Source organism: Elephas maximus, chromosome 11 (genome assembly GCF_024166365.1).
Source record: "Elephas maximus indicus isolate mEleMax1 chromosome 11, mEleMax1 primary haplotype, whole genome shotgun sequence".
In the NCBI taxonomy this organism is placed as follows: domain Eukaryota; kingdom Metazoa; phylum Chordata; class Mammalia; order Proboscidea; family Elephantidae; genus Elephas; species Elephas maximus.
The window spans coordinates 100,340,147-100,357,044 of record NC_064829.1 but is presented as its reverse complement, the minus strand read 5'-3'; the positions used below and the strand labels follow the sequence as shown (position 1 = coordinate 100,357,044).

Here is a 16,898-nt window from a genome sequence, read left to right as displayed (position 1 = left end):
AGTGCCACTGCCCCATAGGGTTTTCTTGGCTGTCATCTTTACAGGAGCAGACTGCCAGGTCTTTCACCCGCTGAGCCACTGGATGGCTTCGAACAGCCATCCTTTTGGTTAGCAGCCAAGCGGTGAACTGTTTATGCCACCAGGGCTCCTTTAAATGGGTCTCGCTGAGCTAAAGTCAGGATGTCAGCAGGGCTGATTCCTTCCTGAGGCTCCAGGGAGAACCCACTTACTTGCAGGTGGAACTCACTCTCTGGCGAGAGGAAATGCCTGGAGTTTGACTCTCAGGGGCTGGTGCTGGCCAGGTCCCTGCTCTCCCGCCTCTTCTAAGCACTGAGAGGCTCTGCGCTGGGTGCACCTGGCACCTGAGCCCTGGCGCACAGTCTTAGGCTTCTGGATCCTTGTCTCCCGTTTGGCAGAACCTGGGTTAGGTGGCCAGGAGGAGAAGGCAGGGTTGCCACGTTACACTACCCAGTCCCTGCACACCGCACTCCATGTGCCTCTGAGGTTGCCTTTCCAAAACTGCCCTCTGATCATGTCGCTTCCTCTGCTTTAGAAACCCCTCCAAGGTTGCAGACGCCGACGGATTTGCTTTGGGAGCTGGAGTAGCTGCTGCCACCGAGAGCTGGAGCCATGAGCGCGTTTAACTTTGGAGGTGCGGGGGCCCCCACAGGCGGGTTCACATTTGGCACTACGAAGACAGCCACCACCACCCCTGCCACCGGGTTTTCTTTTTCCACCCCTGGCACTGGCGGGTTTAATTTTGGGGCGCCCTCCCAATCAGCTGCAAGCACCCCCTCAACCAGCCTGTTCACACTCACCACCCAGGCACCCGCAACTCAGACCCCAGGGTTCAGTTTTGGAGCAACGACTCCTGCTTCCGGAGGAACAGGGTTTTCCTTAGGTGTAAACACCCCAAAGTTAAACCTGGGGAACCCCACGGCCACTCAGGCCACAGTGAACCCCAGCGCCTTTGGGCTGGGCAGCAGCAGCCTCACCAATGCTATAACAAGCACTGTCACCTCAGGCCAGGCAACACCTGGTGGCTTCGTGTTTGGCTCCTCCACCACCTCTGCCCCTGCGTCCACCACCTCTGGAGGGTTCTTGTTCACTGGTGGGAGCACAGCTCAGTCCGGGACCTCCGGCTTCAGTGTGGGCTCCCTGGGGAGTGCGGCACAGCCCACAGCCCTGTCCGGGTTACCGTTCACTCCAGCCACACCGGCAGCCACTGCAGCCGGAGCCACCCAGCCGGCCACTCCTGCACCCGCAGCCACCACCACCAGCACCGGGCCCACGCTCTTTGCCTCCATTGCCACTGCTCCAGCCTCATCCACTGCCCCCAGCCTCTCACTCTGCCCTCCAGCAACCTCAACCACAACCCCGGGGACTGGGGCACTGGGCTTCAGTTTAAAGGCCCCTGGAACGGCTTCCAGCGCATCTACCGTGACGTCCACTGCTGCTACCACCAGCACCACTGCCACTGGTTTTGCCTTGAATCTGAAACCACTGGCTCCATCTGGGCTCTCCAACGCTGTGCCCTCTGCCGGAACGGCTCCATCTGGCCCCGGTGCAGCCTCGGGGGGTTCTACCAGCCCCGCGTTGACCTACGCCCAGCTGGAGAGCCTGATCAACAAGTGGAGCCTGGAGCTGGAGGACCAGGAGCGGCACTTCCTACAACAGGCCACACAGGTCAACGCCTGGGACCGCACGCTGATCGAGAATGGCGAGAAGATCACCTCCCTGCACCGCGAGGTGGAGAAGGTGAAGTTGGACCAGAAGCGGCTGGACCAGGAGCTCGACTTCATCCTGTCGCAGCAGAAGGAGCTGGAGGACCTGCTGAGCCCACTGGAGGAGGCGGCCAAGGAGCAGAGCGGCACCATCTACCTGCAGCACGCCGACGAGGAGCGCGAGAAGACCTACAAGCTGGCCGAGAACATCGATGCCCAGCTCAAGCGCATGGCGCAGGACCTCAAGGACATCATCGAGCACCTGAACGCGGCCGGGGGTCCCGCCGACTCCAGCGACCCGCTGCAGCAGATCTGCAGGATTCTCAATGCGCATGTGGACTCGCTGCAGTGGGTCGACCAGAACTCCGCCCTGCTGCAGCGGCGGGTGGAGGAGGCCGGCAGGGTGTGCGAGGGCCGCCGCAAGGAGCAGGAACGCGGCTTCCGGATCGCCTTTGACTGATGGGCACCTGTGCGCTGCGGGGCAGGGCGATGTGCGGTTACGGCCTGGTGTCTGGTCGCTCGCTTGTTGGTTTTCCTTTCTTTCAAGTGATTGTGCTGTTGCGCAAACCATTGTTATTTGACTTTCACCTTAGCAAGTAGACAGTATTTGATGCCTTTGATCCAGGTAGCCACCCCAGTAACTGTGGGTCCTGGGTGTAATCATCTGTGTTTCTTCCATTAGACCCTTTCACCTCCTACCATCACTGACCTTGTCCTCGTCACTCCGATTCACCTACGAGCAAGTCCAGTTCCTTCAGGGTTTGTCAGGTGGCCACACCAGTCAACATGTAGTCGTAGGTACAGTGAATGAAAAAAAGAAAAATGTTCAGATCATCTCTATCCTTCGAGATGGTAGCAGCCCAGTTCTGGAGTGTGAGATCTATCCATCAGTACAAGGAAGTGAGTACGGACGGGACAGACGGTAGGGTACAAAAATTCAGGAGAAAAGACAGGTCAGGTGAGCAACCTGAGCAAGGTACTGAGAAAAGGGTACTGTCCCAGCAGGAAGGCCTCCCTTTGCCTGGCCAAATGCCTGTCTTTGGGGACTTCCCTGAGCCATCACCTTCTCCAGGAGGTCCTCTCGGCCGTCCTGCAATACCCATAGCACACTGAGCTTGCATCTGTGGTAACACTCGCCATGCTGTCTTGTGCCAACTGTACTCCTCTGTCTCCCTATTAGACTGTTGTTCACCTTTGTGTCCCTGCATAGTCCTTGTCACGTTTGTTAAATGAAGGAACAACAAAGATGAAAGCAGGCCTGACATTGGCCCACAAAAGTGCCTGCTCCACAATCACCGAAGGTGGCCACAGACCTGCTCTGGAATGTTCCAACAGCCAAAGTGAACCTAGTCATTTAGAGTGAGGTTCACGGTGCCCAGAGGGTGGAAGCCCGCCAGCCAAGTCCCAGGTGTCTTGTGTGTTGGTCTTTACATTCTGCTTCCTTCTCTGAAGTACCTGTAATGATTGCGTTCTCTCCTAAATAAAACAAGTTTATTGTGAAACAGAAAAGCAATTGTGAACGTGGATGAATGTCAGGTAAGGTTGTGGGTGAGGGAAGAGTAGGTTCCAGAAGACGACAGCAGTGTGATACCGTTTTCTGAAACTCAGTAGGAAGCAACACTAAACAGGACATTGTTTAGGCACACAAACATAAGATGACAGAATGGTATCTGCTTAACGAGGGGCAATTGGATACTGATTCAAGATGGTGGTTTCCTCTGGGCGGGGATAGGGGTGCTAGTGGTAGAAGAGGGGTGAACTCGTTATAGGTGATATTCTGCTTGGGGCCCAAGCTGGTCCTGGGTGTCCACATGCCTAAGGCCTTACTTGGTTCAGTGGCCACTGGTACGTTGGCAGCATTCCTCCTATTACTACCTGGGGCCAGTTGAAGGGTTCTGGTGATGACTCAGCATTTGTGTCTGGAGGTTTCCAGACAACACCCTGACAGAGTGCTGCCTGCAGCTCATAGGCTTGAATGGCACCAGGGACGCAGCTCTCATGGGCCTCCTGCAATCCACACTAAGCTGTGCCATGCGTTTTGGCTACCAAGTGACTGAAGCCCATACCTGGAGATGTATGGTCCAACCAGTTTCCAAAAGCCTTCTCCAAGACACAGGTCATGAGCCATTATTATTTCCTTGGACTGCCCTCGGCTTCCAAGGTCAAGAGTCTCAGTCCCACCCATGTAGAAGCTGTAGGAAAGGGAGGGAAATGAGCTAGAGGAAGAAGACCGTGGCCACCCCAGTTGCTTCCTTCTCTCTGAAAGCTCTGTCCCCTACAACAGTGACCCTTTTCTGCCATCCAGAGACCCTGGATTTCACCCATGACCAATAGCTGACCCCTGTACCCGAAAGGAAGAGGGGAGGGGGAAGTCTTGAGCCCCCTGGAAAGTAGTAAGTACCTTTATTTATTCAACATCCATTTTCTGAGCACCTGCTACCTACCAAGTCCTGCCTGGCACTGGGGTAATGAAAATGGAATGCCCACTGGCAAGGGCCACACTGTCATGTTTTTTAAAAAAATTTTTTTGAGCACACATTTCCAAGGTGTATATATGTATTTGGAAACTCTATGGGGCAGTTCTACTCTGTCATATAGGGTCGCTACAAGTCGGAATCGACTCGACGGCACTGGGTATATATGTGTATAGGCCCGCTATTTCCCTGGGTAGCACTGATATTTAAGAACTCAGCTACTAACTGAAAGGTTGGCGGTTCAAGTCCACCCAGAGGCCCCTCGGAAGAAAAGCCTGGTGATTGACTTCTGAAAGATCACAGCCATTGAAATCTCTGTGCAGCACAGTTCTACTCTGACACACATAGGGTCACCGTGAGTCAGAATCAACTCAATGGCAACTGGTTTGGGTTTTATTATTTTGCATATTAAACATTGTATTCCAACACATAGCGACCCTATAGGGCAGAGTAGAACTGCCCCATAGGGTTTCCAAGGATCAACTGGGGGATTCAAACTGCTGACCTTTTGGTTATCAGCCTGAGCTCTTAACTACTGTGCCACCAGGGCTCCTATTAAACATTAGTAAACCTTAAATAAAAACACATTGCACGTCGCACACCCCAAGAGATTTTGGGCACCCCAATTAGAACACAAGTGATTACAATACCTTGGGATGATTACTGCTTGGGAGGAATAACTAGGAGCCTCGGAGCCTCAGGAAATGGTCCCAGCAGCCTTCCCAAGGGTCCCCATTATGGTGACAACCACAGCCAGCTGGGTGACCTCCCCGCATAGCAGCCTCATTGTAATTGCAGTTTCCCGTTCCAGGAAGAAAACACACAGATGCACTTCCTTGCCCGTCCAGACAAATGGCTTCTGCTTAAGTTCTTCCTCACTAATATGAAGACAGCAGATGTGACTAAATTTGGCATCAGAGACTTTTAAAGGTGACTCCCTCCTCAGTAAGCTCTTGATGCATTTCTTCTCCCTGCTTAGGGAGAAGAGTGGCAATTAATGTATGATTCCAACTTTCTTTGAATCTCAAAAAACCCCAAATGACTGCCTTATGAACCCCCCAGGGTGGTTCCCCTGCTAGACGTTTCCAGAGCACAAGAGCAGCCTTGCTCTTCTATAATGTTGAAACAAAAAATTGCCAAGCAGTGGTGTGCTGGTAGGTGTTTAACCACCAGCTCTCCAAGGGGAAAAACTGGTGTGTAGCACTTGCCAATTTCCATGGTGTAAATACTGCACCATGGTTGATTTCAAGCGACTAGTGCACATCACTGACCACGAATTTGGGAAAAGATGCTCACTGTACTGATGCAATCCATTTCCTCAAGAGCACAGATAAAAGTAGTCAGCAAGTGATAAGCTTTGAGTATTTATTGCCTTTGTTTTTAATAGATTTATTTAATTGTAAGTTTTTTAAGTCCCTGGGGTACAAACCACAAGGGAGGTTTGAGTCCACACAGAGGTGGCTTGGAAGAAAGGCCTGGCGATCTACTTCCAGAAAATCACCCATTGAAAACCCTGTGGAGCACAGTTCTACTCTGACACACACGGGGTCACCACGAGTCGAAGTCGGCCCCACAGCAACTGGGGAACTAGCCCCTCACTCTCAGGAGCCACATCTCTCTCTGGACTCCAGCCTGGCCCTGAGCTAGGCTTAAGGACTCCACTGCCCCATGGATCTGCCCGCCGCCATCACACTCCCCAGGCTCACACATCTAGTCACTGACCGCTTCAAACACCAGGACCTCAACCGGACACCCTGCCTCACCTCCAGACAGCATCCTCATCCGACAGCACAACCACCGAAGAGCTCCTAGCAGCAGAAACGGAAGCCAGGAGGCTGCTCTGTCAGGCCCCACTCTGGGGGGTCACTTCAGGTGCTCTGGTGTTAAGAACCCAAGCCCCAAGTCACACTTAATGACAAAGACAGTATCACTTAGATGCACTAATGTGTGGTTCTTATCTGGATCTTGATTCAAACAAAGCAACCATAAAAAACAAATATGAGACCATCAGGGAAATGTGACCATTGAGTTAATAATATTAAGGAATTATTACCATTTTTTATAAATAAGTTCTCAGCTTTTACAGCAGAGGTTGGGAAACTCCAGCCCCACCTCCTGTTTCTGTAAATAAAGTTTTATTGGAACACAGCCATGCCCATTCATTTGCATATTGTCTAGGGCTGCTTTCCAGCTGCAAGTGCAGAGTTGAGTAGTTGTCGCTGGAGACCGTGTGACCCACAAACCTGAAAATATTTACTATCCTGCCCTTTACAGAAAAAGTTTGCTAGCCAGCCGCTGTGATAGAGAAATATCCTGAAGCATTTTCCTAGGAAATAATATGAAGTCAGAGATTTGCTTTAAAATAACCCAAAGGAGAGGGGAAGAAAGTGGATGAGGGTGACCCTGAAACAAGATCACCCTAGCCTCTGTTTTTAGATATGTTTGAAATTGTCCATAATAAAAAGCTCTTACACCCCTGAGGGAGCAGGAGAGCAGTGGGATGCAGACCTCAAATTCTCGTATGAAGATCAGACTTAATGGTCTGACTGAGACTAGAAGGACCCTGGAGGTCATGGTCCCCAGACCTTCTGTAAGCCCAGGACAGGAACCATTCCCAAAGCCAACTCTTCCGACAGGGATTGGACTGGACTATGGGACAGAAAATGATACTGGTGAAGAGTGAGCTTCTTGGATCAAGTAGACACATGAGACTATGTGGGCAACTCCTGTCTGGAGGGGAGATCAGAGGGCAGAGGGGGTCAGAAGCTGGCCGAATGGTCACAAAAATAGTGGAGGGAAGGAATGTGCTGTCTCATTAGGGGGAGAGCAACTAGGAGTACATAGCAAAGTGTATATAAATTTTTGTATGAGACTGACTTGATTTGTAAACCTAAAGCACAATAAAAAAAAATTTTTTAAACTCTTACAACAATTCAGTTAATAATGTTTACCTTGAGCATTGTGAGCTTTTACAAAGAAGTATCTATATCAGTTCTGACAACAGTTCATCTAAGGCTCAGGTGAGAACTTTAGGGGCAGAGTCTAAGTCAAACAATACGGGTGGAGAGAGTGAGAGTGGTGACACAATGTGAAGTATGTAACCAGTGTCACTGAACTGTACACATAGAAATTGTGAATGGATGTATGTTTCGTTGTGTGCATATTGCCGCCAAAAATAAATTTTTAAAAAGCTCTTGCAAAGTGAGGACCTGCCTCCACAGCCATCAACTGCTCTGACCCCACCCCAGGACCCTGGTACCTCTGGTCTCAGAAGGAGATCCGGACAAAGCCACTGCCAGCCACCCAGTTCTTCACCCGCCCAACGATGATGCCTGTCCTGGGCTAACAGGCCATGGGCCCTGAGAGAGCACCCCAGAGCCAGCCATGCAGTGAGTGCCCCCTGCTGGGGCCCAAAGGTGTCCTGGAGACGGGGGAGGGGGCAGGAGGGCTCTGTGGGAACGGTTCCCTGCCCCATCCCAGGGTCAGCCAGAGATTAGGGGGCCCAGGTAAGTCTGTCCTCTGCACTCCATGCCCCTCCCCGCACCAGGTCTGGACCCTCTGATGTCCAGCCAGGTCCCTGGGCATCCCAGGGCAGGCCCTGCCCCTCTGAGACTCCATGAGAGTTTTAATGCTGGCCATTCAGGGTCTTTGGAGAAGAGAGTATATTGGTGGTGCAATGGTTGAGAGCTCGGCTGCTAACCAAAAGGTTGGTTTGAACTCATCCAGTTGGTCTGCAAGAGAAAGACCTGGCAATCTGCTCCTATAAAGATTGCACTCTAGGAAACCCTATGGGACAGTTCTCTGTCACATGGTGTTGCTGCGAGTTGACAGCACCCAACAACAACATATATGACAATAGCCCAGTCCCTAGTACATTCCTGGGGCACCACCAGTGTCAGCTGCCTTGATGGGCTCACAGAGGCCCCCATGACCTCTGCTTTGATGTGACCTAACCCCCATTAGAACCATCACTGATCAACCCCCAAACCAAACCACTTACCCAGAAACGAACCAAATGATAGAGTTTTTCTCCCTCAAAAAGACCATTTTTATCTGGAGGAATTTTTTTTTTTTTTTCTAGAAGCTCCATCATAAAACCAGAATATCCCAACAGTCAACTGAAGCAAACATTGATTTGGGGGGGAAGCCCCAGACCTCCAATCTGGTCCCACACCCACCCTGTCCTCATGTTTGCATTATTTCCGCTCCTGCCCCAGCCACCTCACTGTGGGTCCACTCCTCTCACATACAAGTTCAGCCCCAGCCAGAAACCTAACCAAATCCAAAACCCTATGCTCCCTGACTCTTCTCACCCTACATTTACCCCTAATACCCACCTCTTATGTATCTTCAGGAAGGACTCTATAAACCTATCATCAGGAAGGAATCCAGAAAGTCCAAATATTTCCACTGGTGGAAATTCACATCAGTTCTGGCCTGGCACCATCCCTCCCTCTGTTCTCAGCTTTGATGCCTGTCCCGCTCTGATACATTGCAAGCTAATGCTAACTGGGATTTTTTTTTTTCCCCCTTAATTTGCAAACGTAATACTGTGAAACCTGTGAGAGCTAGAACTCGACAGAGCTGCATTGTTTTTCCAGGTCTTGAAAGTCTTCAGCCTTTGACAGGGTGCAGTTTCCGCATTATACAGGTTCTGGCTTTCACAGATTTTACTGTATATGCTGAATGAAAAGTACATGAAATATGCAAAAACCTCAAAGGGAAAAAGCAGTCCCCAAGTTACTCACAGGAGCCCTGGTGGTGCAGTGGTTAAGAGCTACATACAGTGAGCTACAACTCCTAACCAAAAAGCTGGCAGTTCAAGTCCACCGGCCGCTCCTTGGAAGCCCTATAGGGCAGTTCTACTCTGTTCTACAGCGTCACTATTAGTCGGAATTGACTCGATGGCAGTCGGGTTTTTTTTAATTAGTCACAGTTCCTTTACCCCAAAATAACTTCTGTAGAACACTCTGCTGTATGCCTTCTGGTATTTCTTTTTTCCTGCTAACTGTACCCAGGTCTCCATCCTGGACTATGTCTGGCCACTCTTTGCCATTACACCCGATATCAACCTAACACCAGCCCTGTGGTTTCACCCTACCCTGGGACATCTGGCAACATCTGGAGACCAGGGGTGGCAGTGCTACTAGCAGCTAGTGGGTGGAGACCAGGGATGCTACACAACATCCCACAGTGCACTGGGCAGCCCCCGACAACCAAGAGTCATTCAGCCCCAAGTATCAAGAGCGTGAGTTTGAGAAACCGTGCCTTAGCCCACTCCCTAACCCACAGGCCTGAGCTTGTTACCAATAGCAAAGTGGTTAAGATGAGGGTCTGACTGAGCCAGGCTACCTGGGGTCAAAGGCAGGCTGGCTGCTTACCGAAGCCTTATTTTTCCCCAGCCTCAGTTTTCCCTACTGCCAAATGGGGACAGCTCACCCACCTTGTCAGAGTTGTTGTCAGAGTCAATAAGGTGACATGTATAAAGCGTCTGGCCCTTAGTTCAGTTCCACTAAATGAGAGCCACTGTCATTTTATCACTAGCCAGGGGATTGATTGGGTCCCTATCGTCCTGAAGGGGCCTTGCAGCACAGCGGTTGAGCACTCAGCTGCTAACCAAAAGGTTGGCGATTTGTACCCACCCAGCAGCTCTTCAGGAGAAAGACCTGGCAATCTTCTCCTATAAAGATTGCAGCCTAGGAAACCCTATGGGACAGTTCTACTCTGTCATGTGGGGTTGCTATGAGTCGGAATTGGCTCGACAAAAACTACTCTCCAGTGGATAAGGCTCTTCCCACTCCTGTTGGCATCTGTGACTGTGAATCTTGCTCTGTTTCTCTCCCTCCCTGCTCCCCCCCGTCCTTCCCCCTCCAAGTCCTGAAACTGGTCTCTTGGGTGAGGCTGTTCTTGTTGGGTACCTTCGAGTGGATTCATGGTGACCCCGTGTGTGATAGAGTAGAATTGCCCCATGGGGTTTTCTTGGCTGTAATCTTTATAGGAGCAGATTGCCAGGTCTTTCTCCCACAGAGTTGCTAGGTGGATTTGATCCACCAACCTTTGGGTTAGCAGCCAGGTGCTTAACCTGTTGCTCCACCAGGACTCTGTTGATTAGGCTGGTGCTGCTGCCCTTCTCTGCCTTAGAGGCAGAGAGAGGCAGGCTGCGTGTGTACTTGGAGCTGGGGGAGGGGAGGAGCTTTGGACAGCACCCCTGGGTGGGAAAGACAAGGAGGTCAGCCCAGGGACCCAGCAGGGCCTCTCACCCACTCTGGGGACCACTGAACGCCTCACCTTGACAAGCCCTCGGGCTCCGCTTCCCTCCAGCTGCGTTTCTGCTCCCATGTTAGTTTCCATTTTCTTTCTTGTGAGGGGGACGTTGTCACAAGGTGATGGAACGGGGCCAGGGATCTGGGGCCAGTAGGCCTGGTAAGGGGCCCCCAACCCTGCCGCTTCCCACTGTGGGACCCTGGGCAAGTGCCTTCCCTTCTCTGGGTCAGGTCCCCCTACCCAAGACATCTGCAGAGACCCAGCAGAAGGTATGGCCGCCATCATTGTGAATAAGCGTTCCTCTGGCACAGGTCACTAAGGACAAGGTGGGCAGGGTCTGTGATAGGAGCCCCCTCCCAGGCTCTAAGACCTGGGACATGTCCTTTCCCCTCTCTGACCATCAGCATCTTCCTTGCCCCGCACACCCGTCACTTGCCATCTCTGAGCCTCGGTTTTCTCATTTGTTCAATGGAGGCAGCAGGAGGCTCATACTGAGTGCAGAGCCCCGAGCCCAGGGCCACCTCAGAGCAAGGACAGTCCCTCATGCCCATTTTAGCTGACTCTCACTCTCCTTTCTCTGTCTGGCCTTCTGATTTTGTTTCTTTCTCAGTCATGCTCCCCTGCTCCAACATCAGATGTTCTCTGACTCATAGACACGACACACCCTCCATCAAACCACATCCCTCCCCGCCTTACAGTTAGGATTTTCCCATCCTCCCTTGTCCTTTCTTACAGAAACTACCATTGCTGCAAAGAAAGCCTCCCTGCTGCCAGTTTTCCTCCTCACCAACTCCCCCACCTCCCTGTCCTCCTTGCCCCAAGAGAAAAAAAAACTCAAGTGCTTCTCTTCCCCCCACATCAGGAGGACCTGCCATGTGTCATCTCTATCCCTTGGCCAAAGCCCCCAAAGCTGTGAGGCTCTGATGCCCCATGTGCGGGCTTGCAGGCATTGGGCCAGCTTGTCCTTACTGCTCTCCCTATGCCCCTCCTCTGGGAGAGGGAAGCCCCCTGGGAGAAAAGCCCCAGGGGGCAGTCAGGTGGAGGAGGCCAAAGGCAGAGAGAGGTAAGGGCTGCTAGGCGGTTTCTTAGAGGTGCCACTCCCTGCACCCCAGCAGGTCCACAGTGCAGGGGTGGCAGAGGAGGGGACGGTACGGACCGGGAGTGGACCTTGTGCTGGACAAGCACATCTGCCAACTGGGATGGCCCATCGCCGAAGTCCTCCCGGGACTCTGGGAGGCAGCAGCAACTGGCATTTAAACATGGGCAGGTGAAAAGTCCGGGCAATCTGCTCCCGTAAAGATCACAGCTTAGAAAAACCCTATGGGGCAGTTCTGCTCTGTCACATGGGGGTCGGTCGCTGCAAGTTGGAATCAACTCAATGGCACCCAACAATAACAACAGGTACTACCCCTGAGGACAGGCATGTTCTCAGTACTCACCCTGATTTACACACTGAATCCCCCCAACACTGCAGAGCAGACCGGCCAAAGGGAAGGTATTTACCCACAGACCCCTGCTGGCAAGTACCAGGCTCATTCCCCAGGCAGGCTGGCTCAGAGCCCACGCCCTGAACACTGGGCTCTGATGCCTGCGAGGCCCACTGCTAAGCCCATCTCACAGACGGGAAGACTGAGGTTCAGAGTGTCCATGAGGGAAGAGGAATCTGGAGGGTTCTGAAGGCCTTGGTAACAGCTAACTCAGAGAGGGTCTCAGACAACAAGACACCCAGTCCCCCAAGCCCCTCCCCTCATGAGTCAAGGGGCAAAGAGAGCACAAGTTTACCGTTAGCACCGCTACCTGGGCATTTATTTCAGGCTCCCACCCACCCCCGAAACTATTTAGGGCAAGAGAAGAAAATAAACTGGTTTCCTTCCTCTGACCCCTCTCCCCACCTCCCCTTGCAGCCTGGACTAGACTCCAGCCCCTGACCAGCAGCTCCAAGAAAGCAGTTTCATTTCCCCCAGCCAGACTCCCAGAGGGAGGGGAGGGCGGGGCACAGTCAGTTTAGGGACCAGAGGGGGACCCGGCAGACTTAACAGAGGGCAGAGAGAGGCATGCTGCTGTCCGTGGAGAGTGGAGGTAGACAGCAGGCTGGGGGAGATGGAGAGCCGGGGAGATGGAGAGCCAGGGAGAGAGAGAGGACAGAGGCAGCGGGGAGAAGAGGACTCCGAGGGTCAGGGAGACAGAGAGAGGATGGAGGCAGGGTGGAGGCTGGGGGAGACTGAGGGCCAGGGGACAGAGAGAGGATGGGGGCAGGGAGAGGAGAGGGGAGTCAGAGGATGGATGGAGGAAGGGGGAGGAGAGGGAGAGAGTAGGAAAGCAGAGAGAGTCAGAGAGGAGGTGAGAGAAAGGGAAAAGAGATGAGAAAAGAGAGACAAGGAGGCTGGACAGAGACCACAGGGATGGAGAGACAGGCCAAGGCGGGCAGAGGAGGGGAGGTGAGTCCATGCAGGGGGCACTGGGGACATGTGTCAAGAGAAAGTTAGAGATGTGGACATGACCAGCGGTGGGGGCACGTGGGCCCCTCTCACAGGGGCCTTTGTTTCTCCTCCCCAGATGCCATCTCCCACCCAATAGTCATGGCCCTGTGGGGTAAGTAAGTGAGTGAGGGGGCATGGGTCAATCGGGGCAGGACCCCCCCGCTTCTTCCTCACACTGACCCTATTCTTCTCTTCCTCTAGCCCCAAGCCTCCTCGTCTTCGTCCCCATCCTCCTCAGCCTGGCGGCCTCCCTGGATGGGAAGGCCACCCACAGCCAGGACCCCTTCGAGAAATGCTTGGAAGATCCTGACTACGAACAGCTGCTCAAGGTTGTGACCTTGGGCCTCAACCGGACTTCTAAGCCCCAGAGGGTGATTGTGGTTGGTGCTGGCGTGGCTGGACTGGTGGCCACCAAGGTGCTCAGCGATGCTGGGCACAAGGTGAGAAGTGCTGCTCACAGTCTACCTTCAATCCTTCCTGCTGCAGGCTGGAGATCCCCAGCCAGAAAGGAGGCTGGGGGTGGAGGGAGGTAGAGAGAGGGAAGCTCTCCTTTCCCCCTGGTCTGGGGAGGTTATCCCACTGAAGCGTGAAACCCCCTGTTCTGGCCTGAAACCCCAAGGGTGAACCTGTCCACAGCTGACTTGCTGGAAATCTCCGGCAACATCCTCCAACCCCCAGGGGGGAACTCACGTTGATGGAGATGGAAACTCTACCCAACGGAAAGTCCCTCCTGAGGTCTAACCACTCCCCTTTTCACTGAAATCCAAGAACAAGAATGAGAATGGGGCAAGGGTTTCTATGCATATGAGAAATCTTCCCACTCTCTGAGTTGAGAAGTACCTCTGGATTCTGGTCAGTGGCCTTCCTGCTGCAGTCTGGGAACAGTCACATTGTACTTGTGTGCTCTCCCCATTCCCCATAAAGAAAGGGGTCCTTCTAGTCTGCCCTAGGTCTGTGCTGCTGTGGTATGAAGACAAGGACTGCCAGCACAGGGCTGAGGGGGGATGGGAAGGGTCAGTGTAGGGGAGGAGCTGAAGGGCCCTGACCCCCTTCCTCAGGTCACCATCCTGGAGGCAGACAACAGGATCGGGGGCCGCATCCTCACCTACCGGGATGGGAAGACAGGCTGGATTGGCGAGCTTGGGGCCATGCGCATGCCCAGCTCACACAGGTGCCCCCCTCTAAGTCCAGACTCAGCCAGACCCCAATCCATCCCCACTCTGTGTCAGCCCATATGTCAACCCCTACCCCCAAATCACCTCAAGTCTAGACCCAGGCTCCCCATTCCTTCCATCCTGGAATCCCACCCTCAAAGTCTCCTAGCTCAGGCCTCCCTACCCTACCCTGTCTAGCAAAACTCCACGTAGCCTGGCTCAGGCCAAAGCCCCTCCAGGTCTCCAGCTTGACCTGTCCCAATGCCTTTGGTCACCCCAGGACCATGTGGCATCACTAATCCTGGGCCCTTCCCCTCCCAAGAAACCCTCCAACCCAAATCCTGTTCCCATTCCCAACTCAAATCCTGGCTCTAACTTCATCCCCAATGAAAGGAAGCAAGCCAGCTCCCACCCCAAACCCAATTGCCCTTAACCTTCCAGCCCTTTTCTGATTTCATCCCCATTCCCAGCACTAATGACCCTAAATCTAGCCCCCTCCCCAGCCTCATGGCCATCCCCAAACCCCATCCCCAGCTACCTCCACCCTTCCCTTTGCCAAACCCCGCTGGGGAGAGAGGCCCATACTCCATCCCCACCTGACTCTGGCCCTGCCCTCCCCCACCCTCCCACAGTCCTTCCCAGGCCCCCGCCCTCCCTCATCCCCCCACCCTCCCACAGCCCTCCCCTGTCCTCCCCCACCCTCCCCTACCCTCCCCCAGCCTTCACCACCCTCATTCACAACCTCAGGATCCTCCACAAGCTCTGCAGGAGCCTGGGGCTCAACCTGACCCACTTCATCCAGTACGATGAGAACACATGGACAGAGGTGAACAGTGTGAAGCTGAGAAACTACGTGGTGGAGAAGATGCCTGAGAAGCTGGGCTATAACCTGCGCCCCAGGGAGAAGGGCCACTCACCTGAGGAAATCTACCAGATGGCCCTCAACAGGGTAGGCTACCAGCCCCAGCTCCCTCCAGCACCTCCCTGGCCTGGTATCCCTTCCTCTATCATCTGCTGGCCTCCTGCACTGGCTCTTCAGTCTCTAGTGTCCCTGTGAACATGCTGACCCCCAAAGCCCCATCAGCTTTTGGTCTCTTGTTCCCCTTCTCACTCACACGCAGCCCCAAATAGCCTCATCTTTCCACACCTGTGCCTTAAACTTTGGTCTGCAGGCTGACATCCCCTAAACCCATTTCCTGAGACATAGACCTGTGTCCTCTGCCTTGACCACCCCCAGGACCTCTCACCTCCCACTGAGCTCAGCATCTTCCCCTAAACCCACTCATCCTTCCGGGCTCCCCCCAGTCATGGGGGAGACCCTCAAGGTGCCATCCTCACCCCTATCTCTTCCCCTCCCCCATCAGTCCCCAGCCCTTTCCTGCCCCCTGACTCTCTGCTCTGTTTGCTCCTCTGTCCTCCTCACAGCCCCAGCCCCAACTCTGGCCTGTCCTCTCCCCTGGTCCTTCACCCCAGCCTCTTGGCTGACCTTCAGTCCTACCCCCAATGGCTTCAGAGGGGTCTTTTTACATCAGAGCTGACCCTTCTTCTTCCTACTCACAGCTCTCCCCCCGCCCCAGGGCTCCCCAGTGCTTCAGGTCAGAGTCCCCACCCCTCAGCCTCAGGTTTGAGCCCTGAACAGTCTGTCCTCTTCCACCTGTCTAGCCTCATCTTCTTCTCTCCCACAAGAAATGTTTGTTTCTCCCAAAGTCCTCATGGTGGCCCAGACGCACCAGCTTTATCCCCTTTCCTACCCACTGTACTCCTCCGTCGTTCCACCCCCTTGCCTTGGCACTTGCTGTCCTTCCCTCCCCTCACTGCCGTTTCCTATCCAAGAAACTACTCAACCCTCAAGACCCAGCTCTACGTCCCCTCCTCCTTCCCTGCTGCCCTCAGGGAAAAGCCAGCCACGTCTCCCTATAGGAACTCCTTTGTCCATCTCCTCTGTCAGCCATCACCCCTGCCAGGGCTGATGGGTTGCAGGGGGAAAGTCAAATTCCATCTATATCTAAAATAATTCAGGCAACCAGTATTTACTGAGCACCAGAAGGCACACAGGACAGAAACAGGCAAGGTCACATCTGACTGGGATGAGTGTGACAAATGGCTGGGAGGGCCCAACGCTGGGGGACAAGGTGGCAGTAATAACTCGGGGAGACTTCACAGAAGTGACACTTGAGTTGCGGTGGAGGACAAGGCCGAGGGCACAGCAGGAGCAAAAGCCCAGGGGCAGGACCAGGAAGGGAACCCGGTTCAGTCCCCAGGCCCCTGCCCTTCCCGCCCTGAAGCTCAGCGCCGTCTGCCTGCTCCCCACAGGCCCTCAAAGATCTCAAGACGCTAGGCTGCCAATGGGCCCTGAAGAAGTTCGAAAGGCACACGCTTCTGGTGAGCGGGACCTCGGCTAACTGGGACATGGGGCAAGAGGGGTACCCGTGGAGTTCGGGACCCCCGGCCTAGGCCTGCCACTGCTTCCCTGCCTGACCCGGGACTGGACACGCCCCTCTCTGAGCCTCAGTTTCCCCGTCTTTCACAAGAGAAGCCTCACTCTGGGGCCGGGGAGAGCTCCGGGTCGTGCCAGGGACGCAGGAGGCTCAGCCGGGGAGCGGCCTCCGCGGGAGGGAGGACTGAGCCAGGCTGCAGTCCCGACCGCCTTTTCCCGTCTCCCAGGAATACCTCCTCAGGGAGGGGAACCTGAGCCAGCCGGCCGTGCGGCTCCTGGGGGACGTGATGTCCCAGGACGGCTTCTTCTACCTCAGTTTCGCCGAGGCCCTGCGCGCCCACAGCTGCCTCAGCGACCGGCGCCGG

At 54.1% G+C, this 16,898-nt stretch overlaps 2 protein-coding genes and 1 long non-coding RNA gene across 5 annotated transcripts in view; 2 read left to right on the top strand and 1 right to left on the bottom strand.

Annotated features, from left to right (window-relative positions):
- The window catches only part of NUP62 (nucleoporin 62), a 20,687-nt gene extending 17,273 nt beyond the window's left edge, over positions 1-3,414 (top strand). The window contains exon 2 of the mRNA XM_049900320.1: positions 554-3,414. Coding sequence (XP_049756277.1) covers positions 631-2,184 — 1,554 coding nt within the window. The 5' untranslated portion in view covers positions 554-630 and the 3' untranslated portion in view covers positions 2,185-3,414. The remainder of the gene's footprint in view (positions 1-553) is intronic.
- Positions 1-16,898, top strand: part of IL4I1 (interleukin 4 induced 1) — a 35,896-nt gene that overhangs the window by 17,248 nt on the left and 1,750 nt on the right. The window contains exons 1-7 of one of the 3 annotated variants that reach the window (XM_049900316.1): positions 7,428-7,587; positions 13,019-13,054; positions 13,144-13,382; positions 14,001-14,113; positions 14,844-15,045; positions 16,410-16,478; positions 16,761-16,897. In XM_049900316.1, the coding sequence (XP_049756273.1) occupies positions 7,551-7,587; positions 13,019-13,054; positions 13,144-13,382; positions 14,001-14,113; positions 14,844-15,045; positions 16,410-16,478; positions 16,761-16,897 (833 nt within the window). In that variant the 5' untranslated portion in view covers positions 7,428-7,550. Of the gene's footprint in view, positions 1-7,427; positions 7,588-12,479; positions 12,542-13,018; positions 13,055-13,143; positions 13,383-14,000; positions 14,114-14,843; positions 15,046-16,409; positions 16,479-16,760; position 16,898 lie in introns of those variants that run through there. The other 2 variants (XM_049900317.1, XM_049900319.1) reach the window with 2 other exon arrangements.
- Positions 1-16,898, bottom strand: part of LOC126085210 (uncharacterized) — an 18,451-nt gene extending 1,553 nt beyond the window's left edge. The window contains exons 1-2 of the long non-coding RNA XR_007519205.1: positions 16,767-16,898; positions 4,849-5,172 (exon numbers count right to left, since the gene is read on the bottom strand). This is a non-coding gene — a long non-coding RNA (uncharacterized LOC126085210). The remainder of the gene's footprint in view (positions 1-4,848; positions 5,173-16,766) is intronic.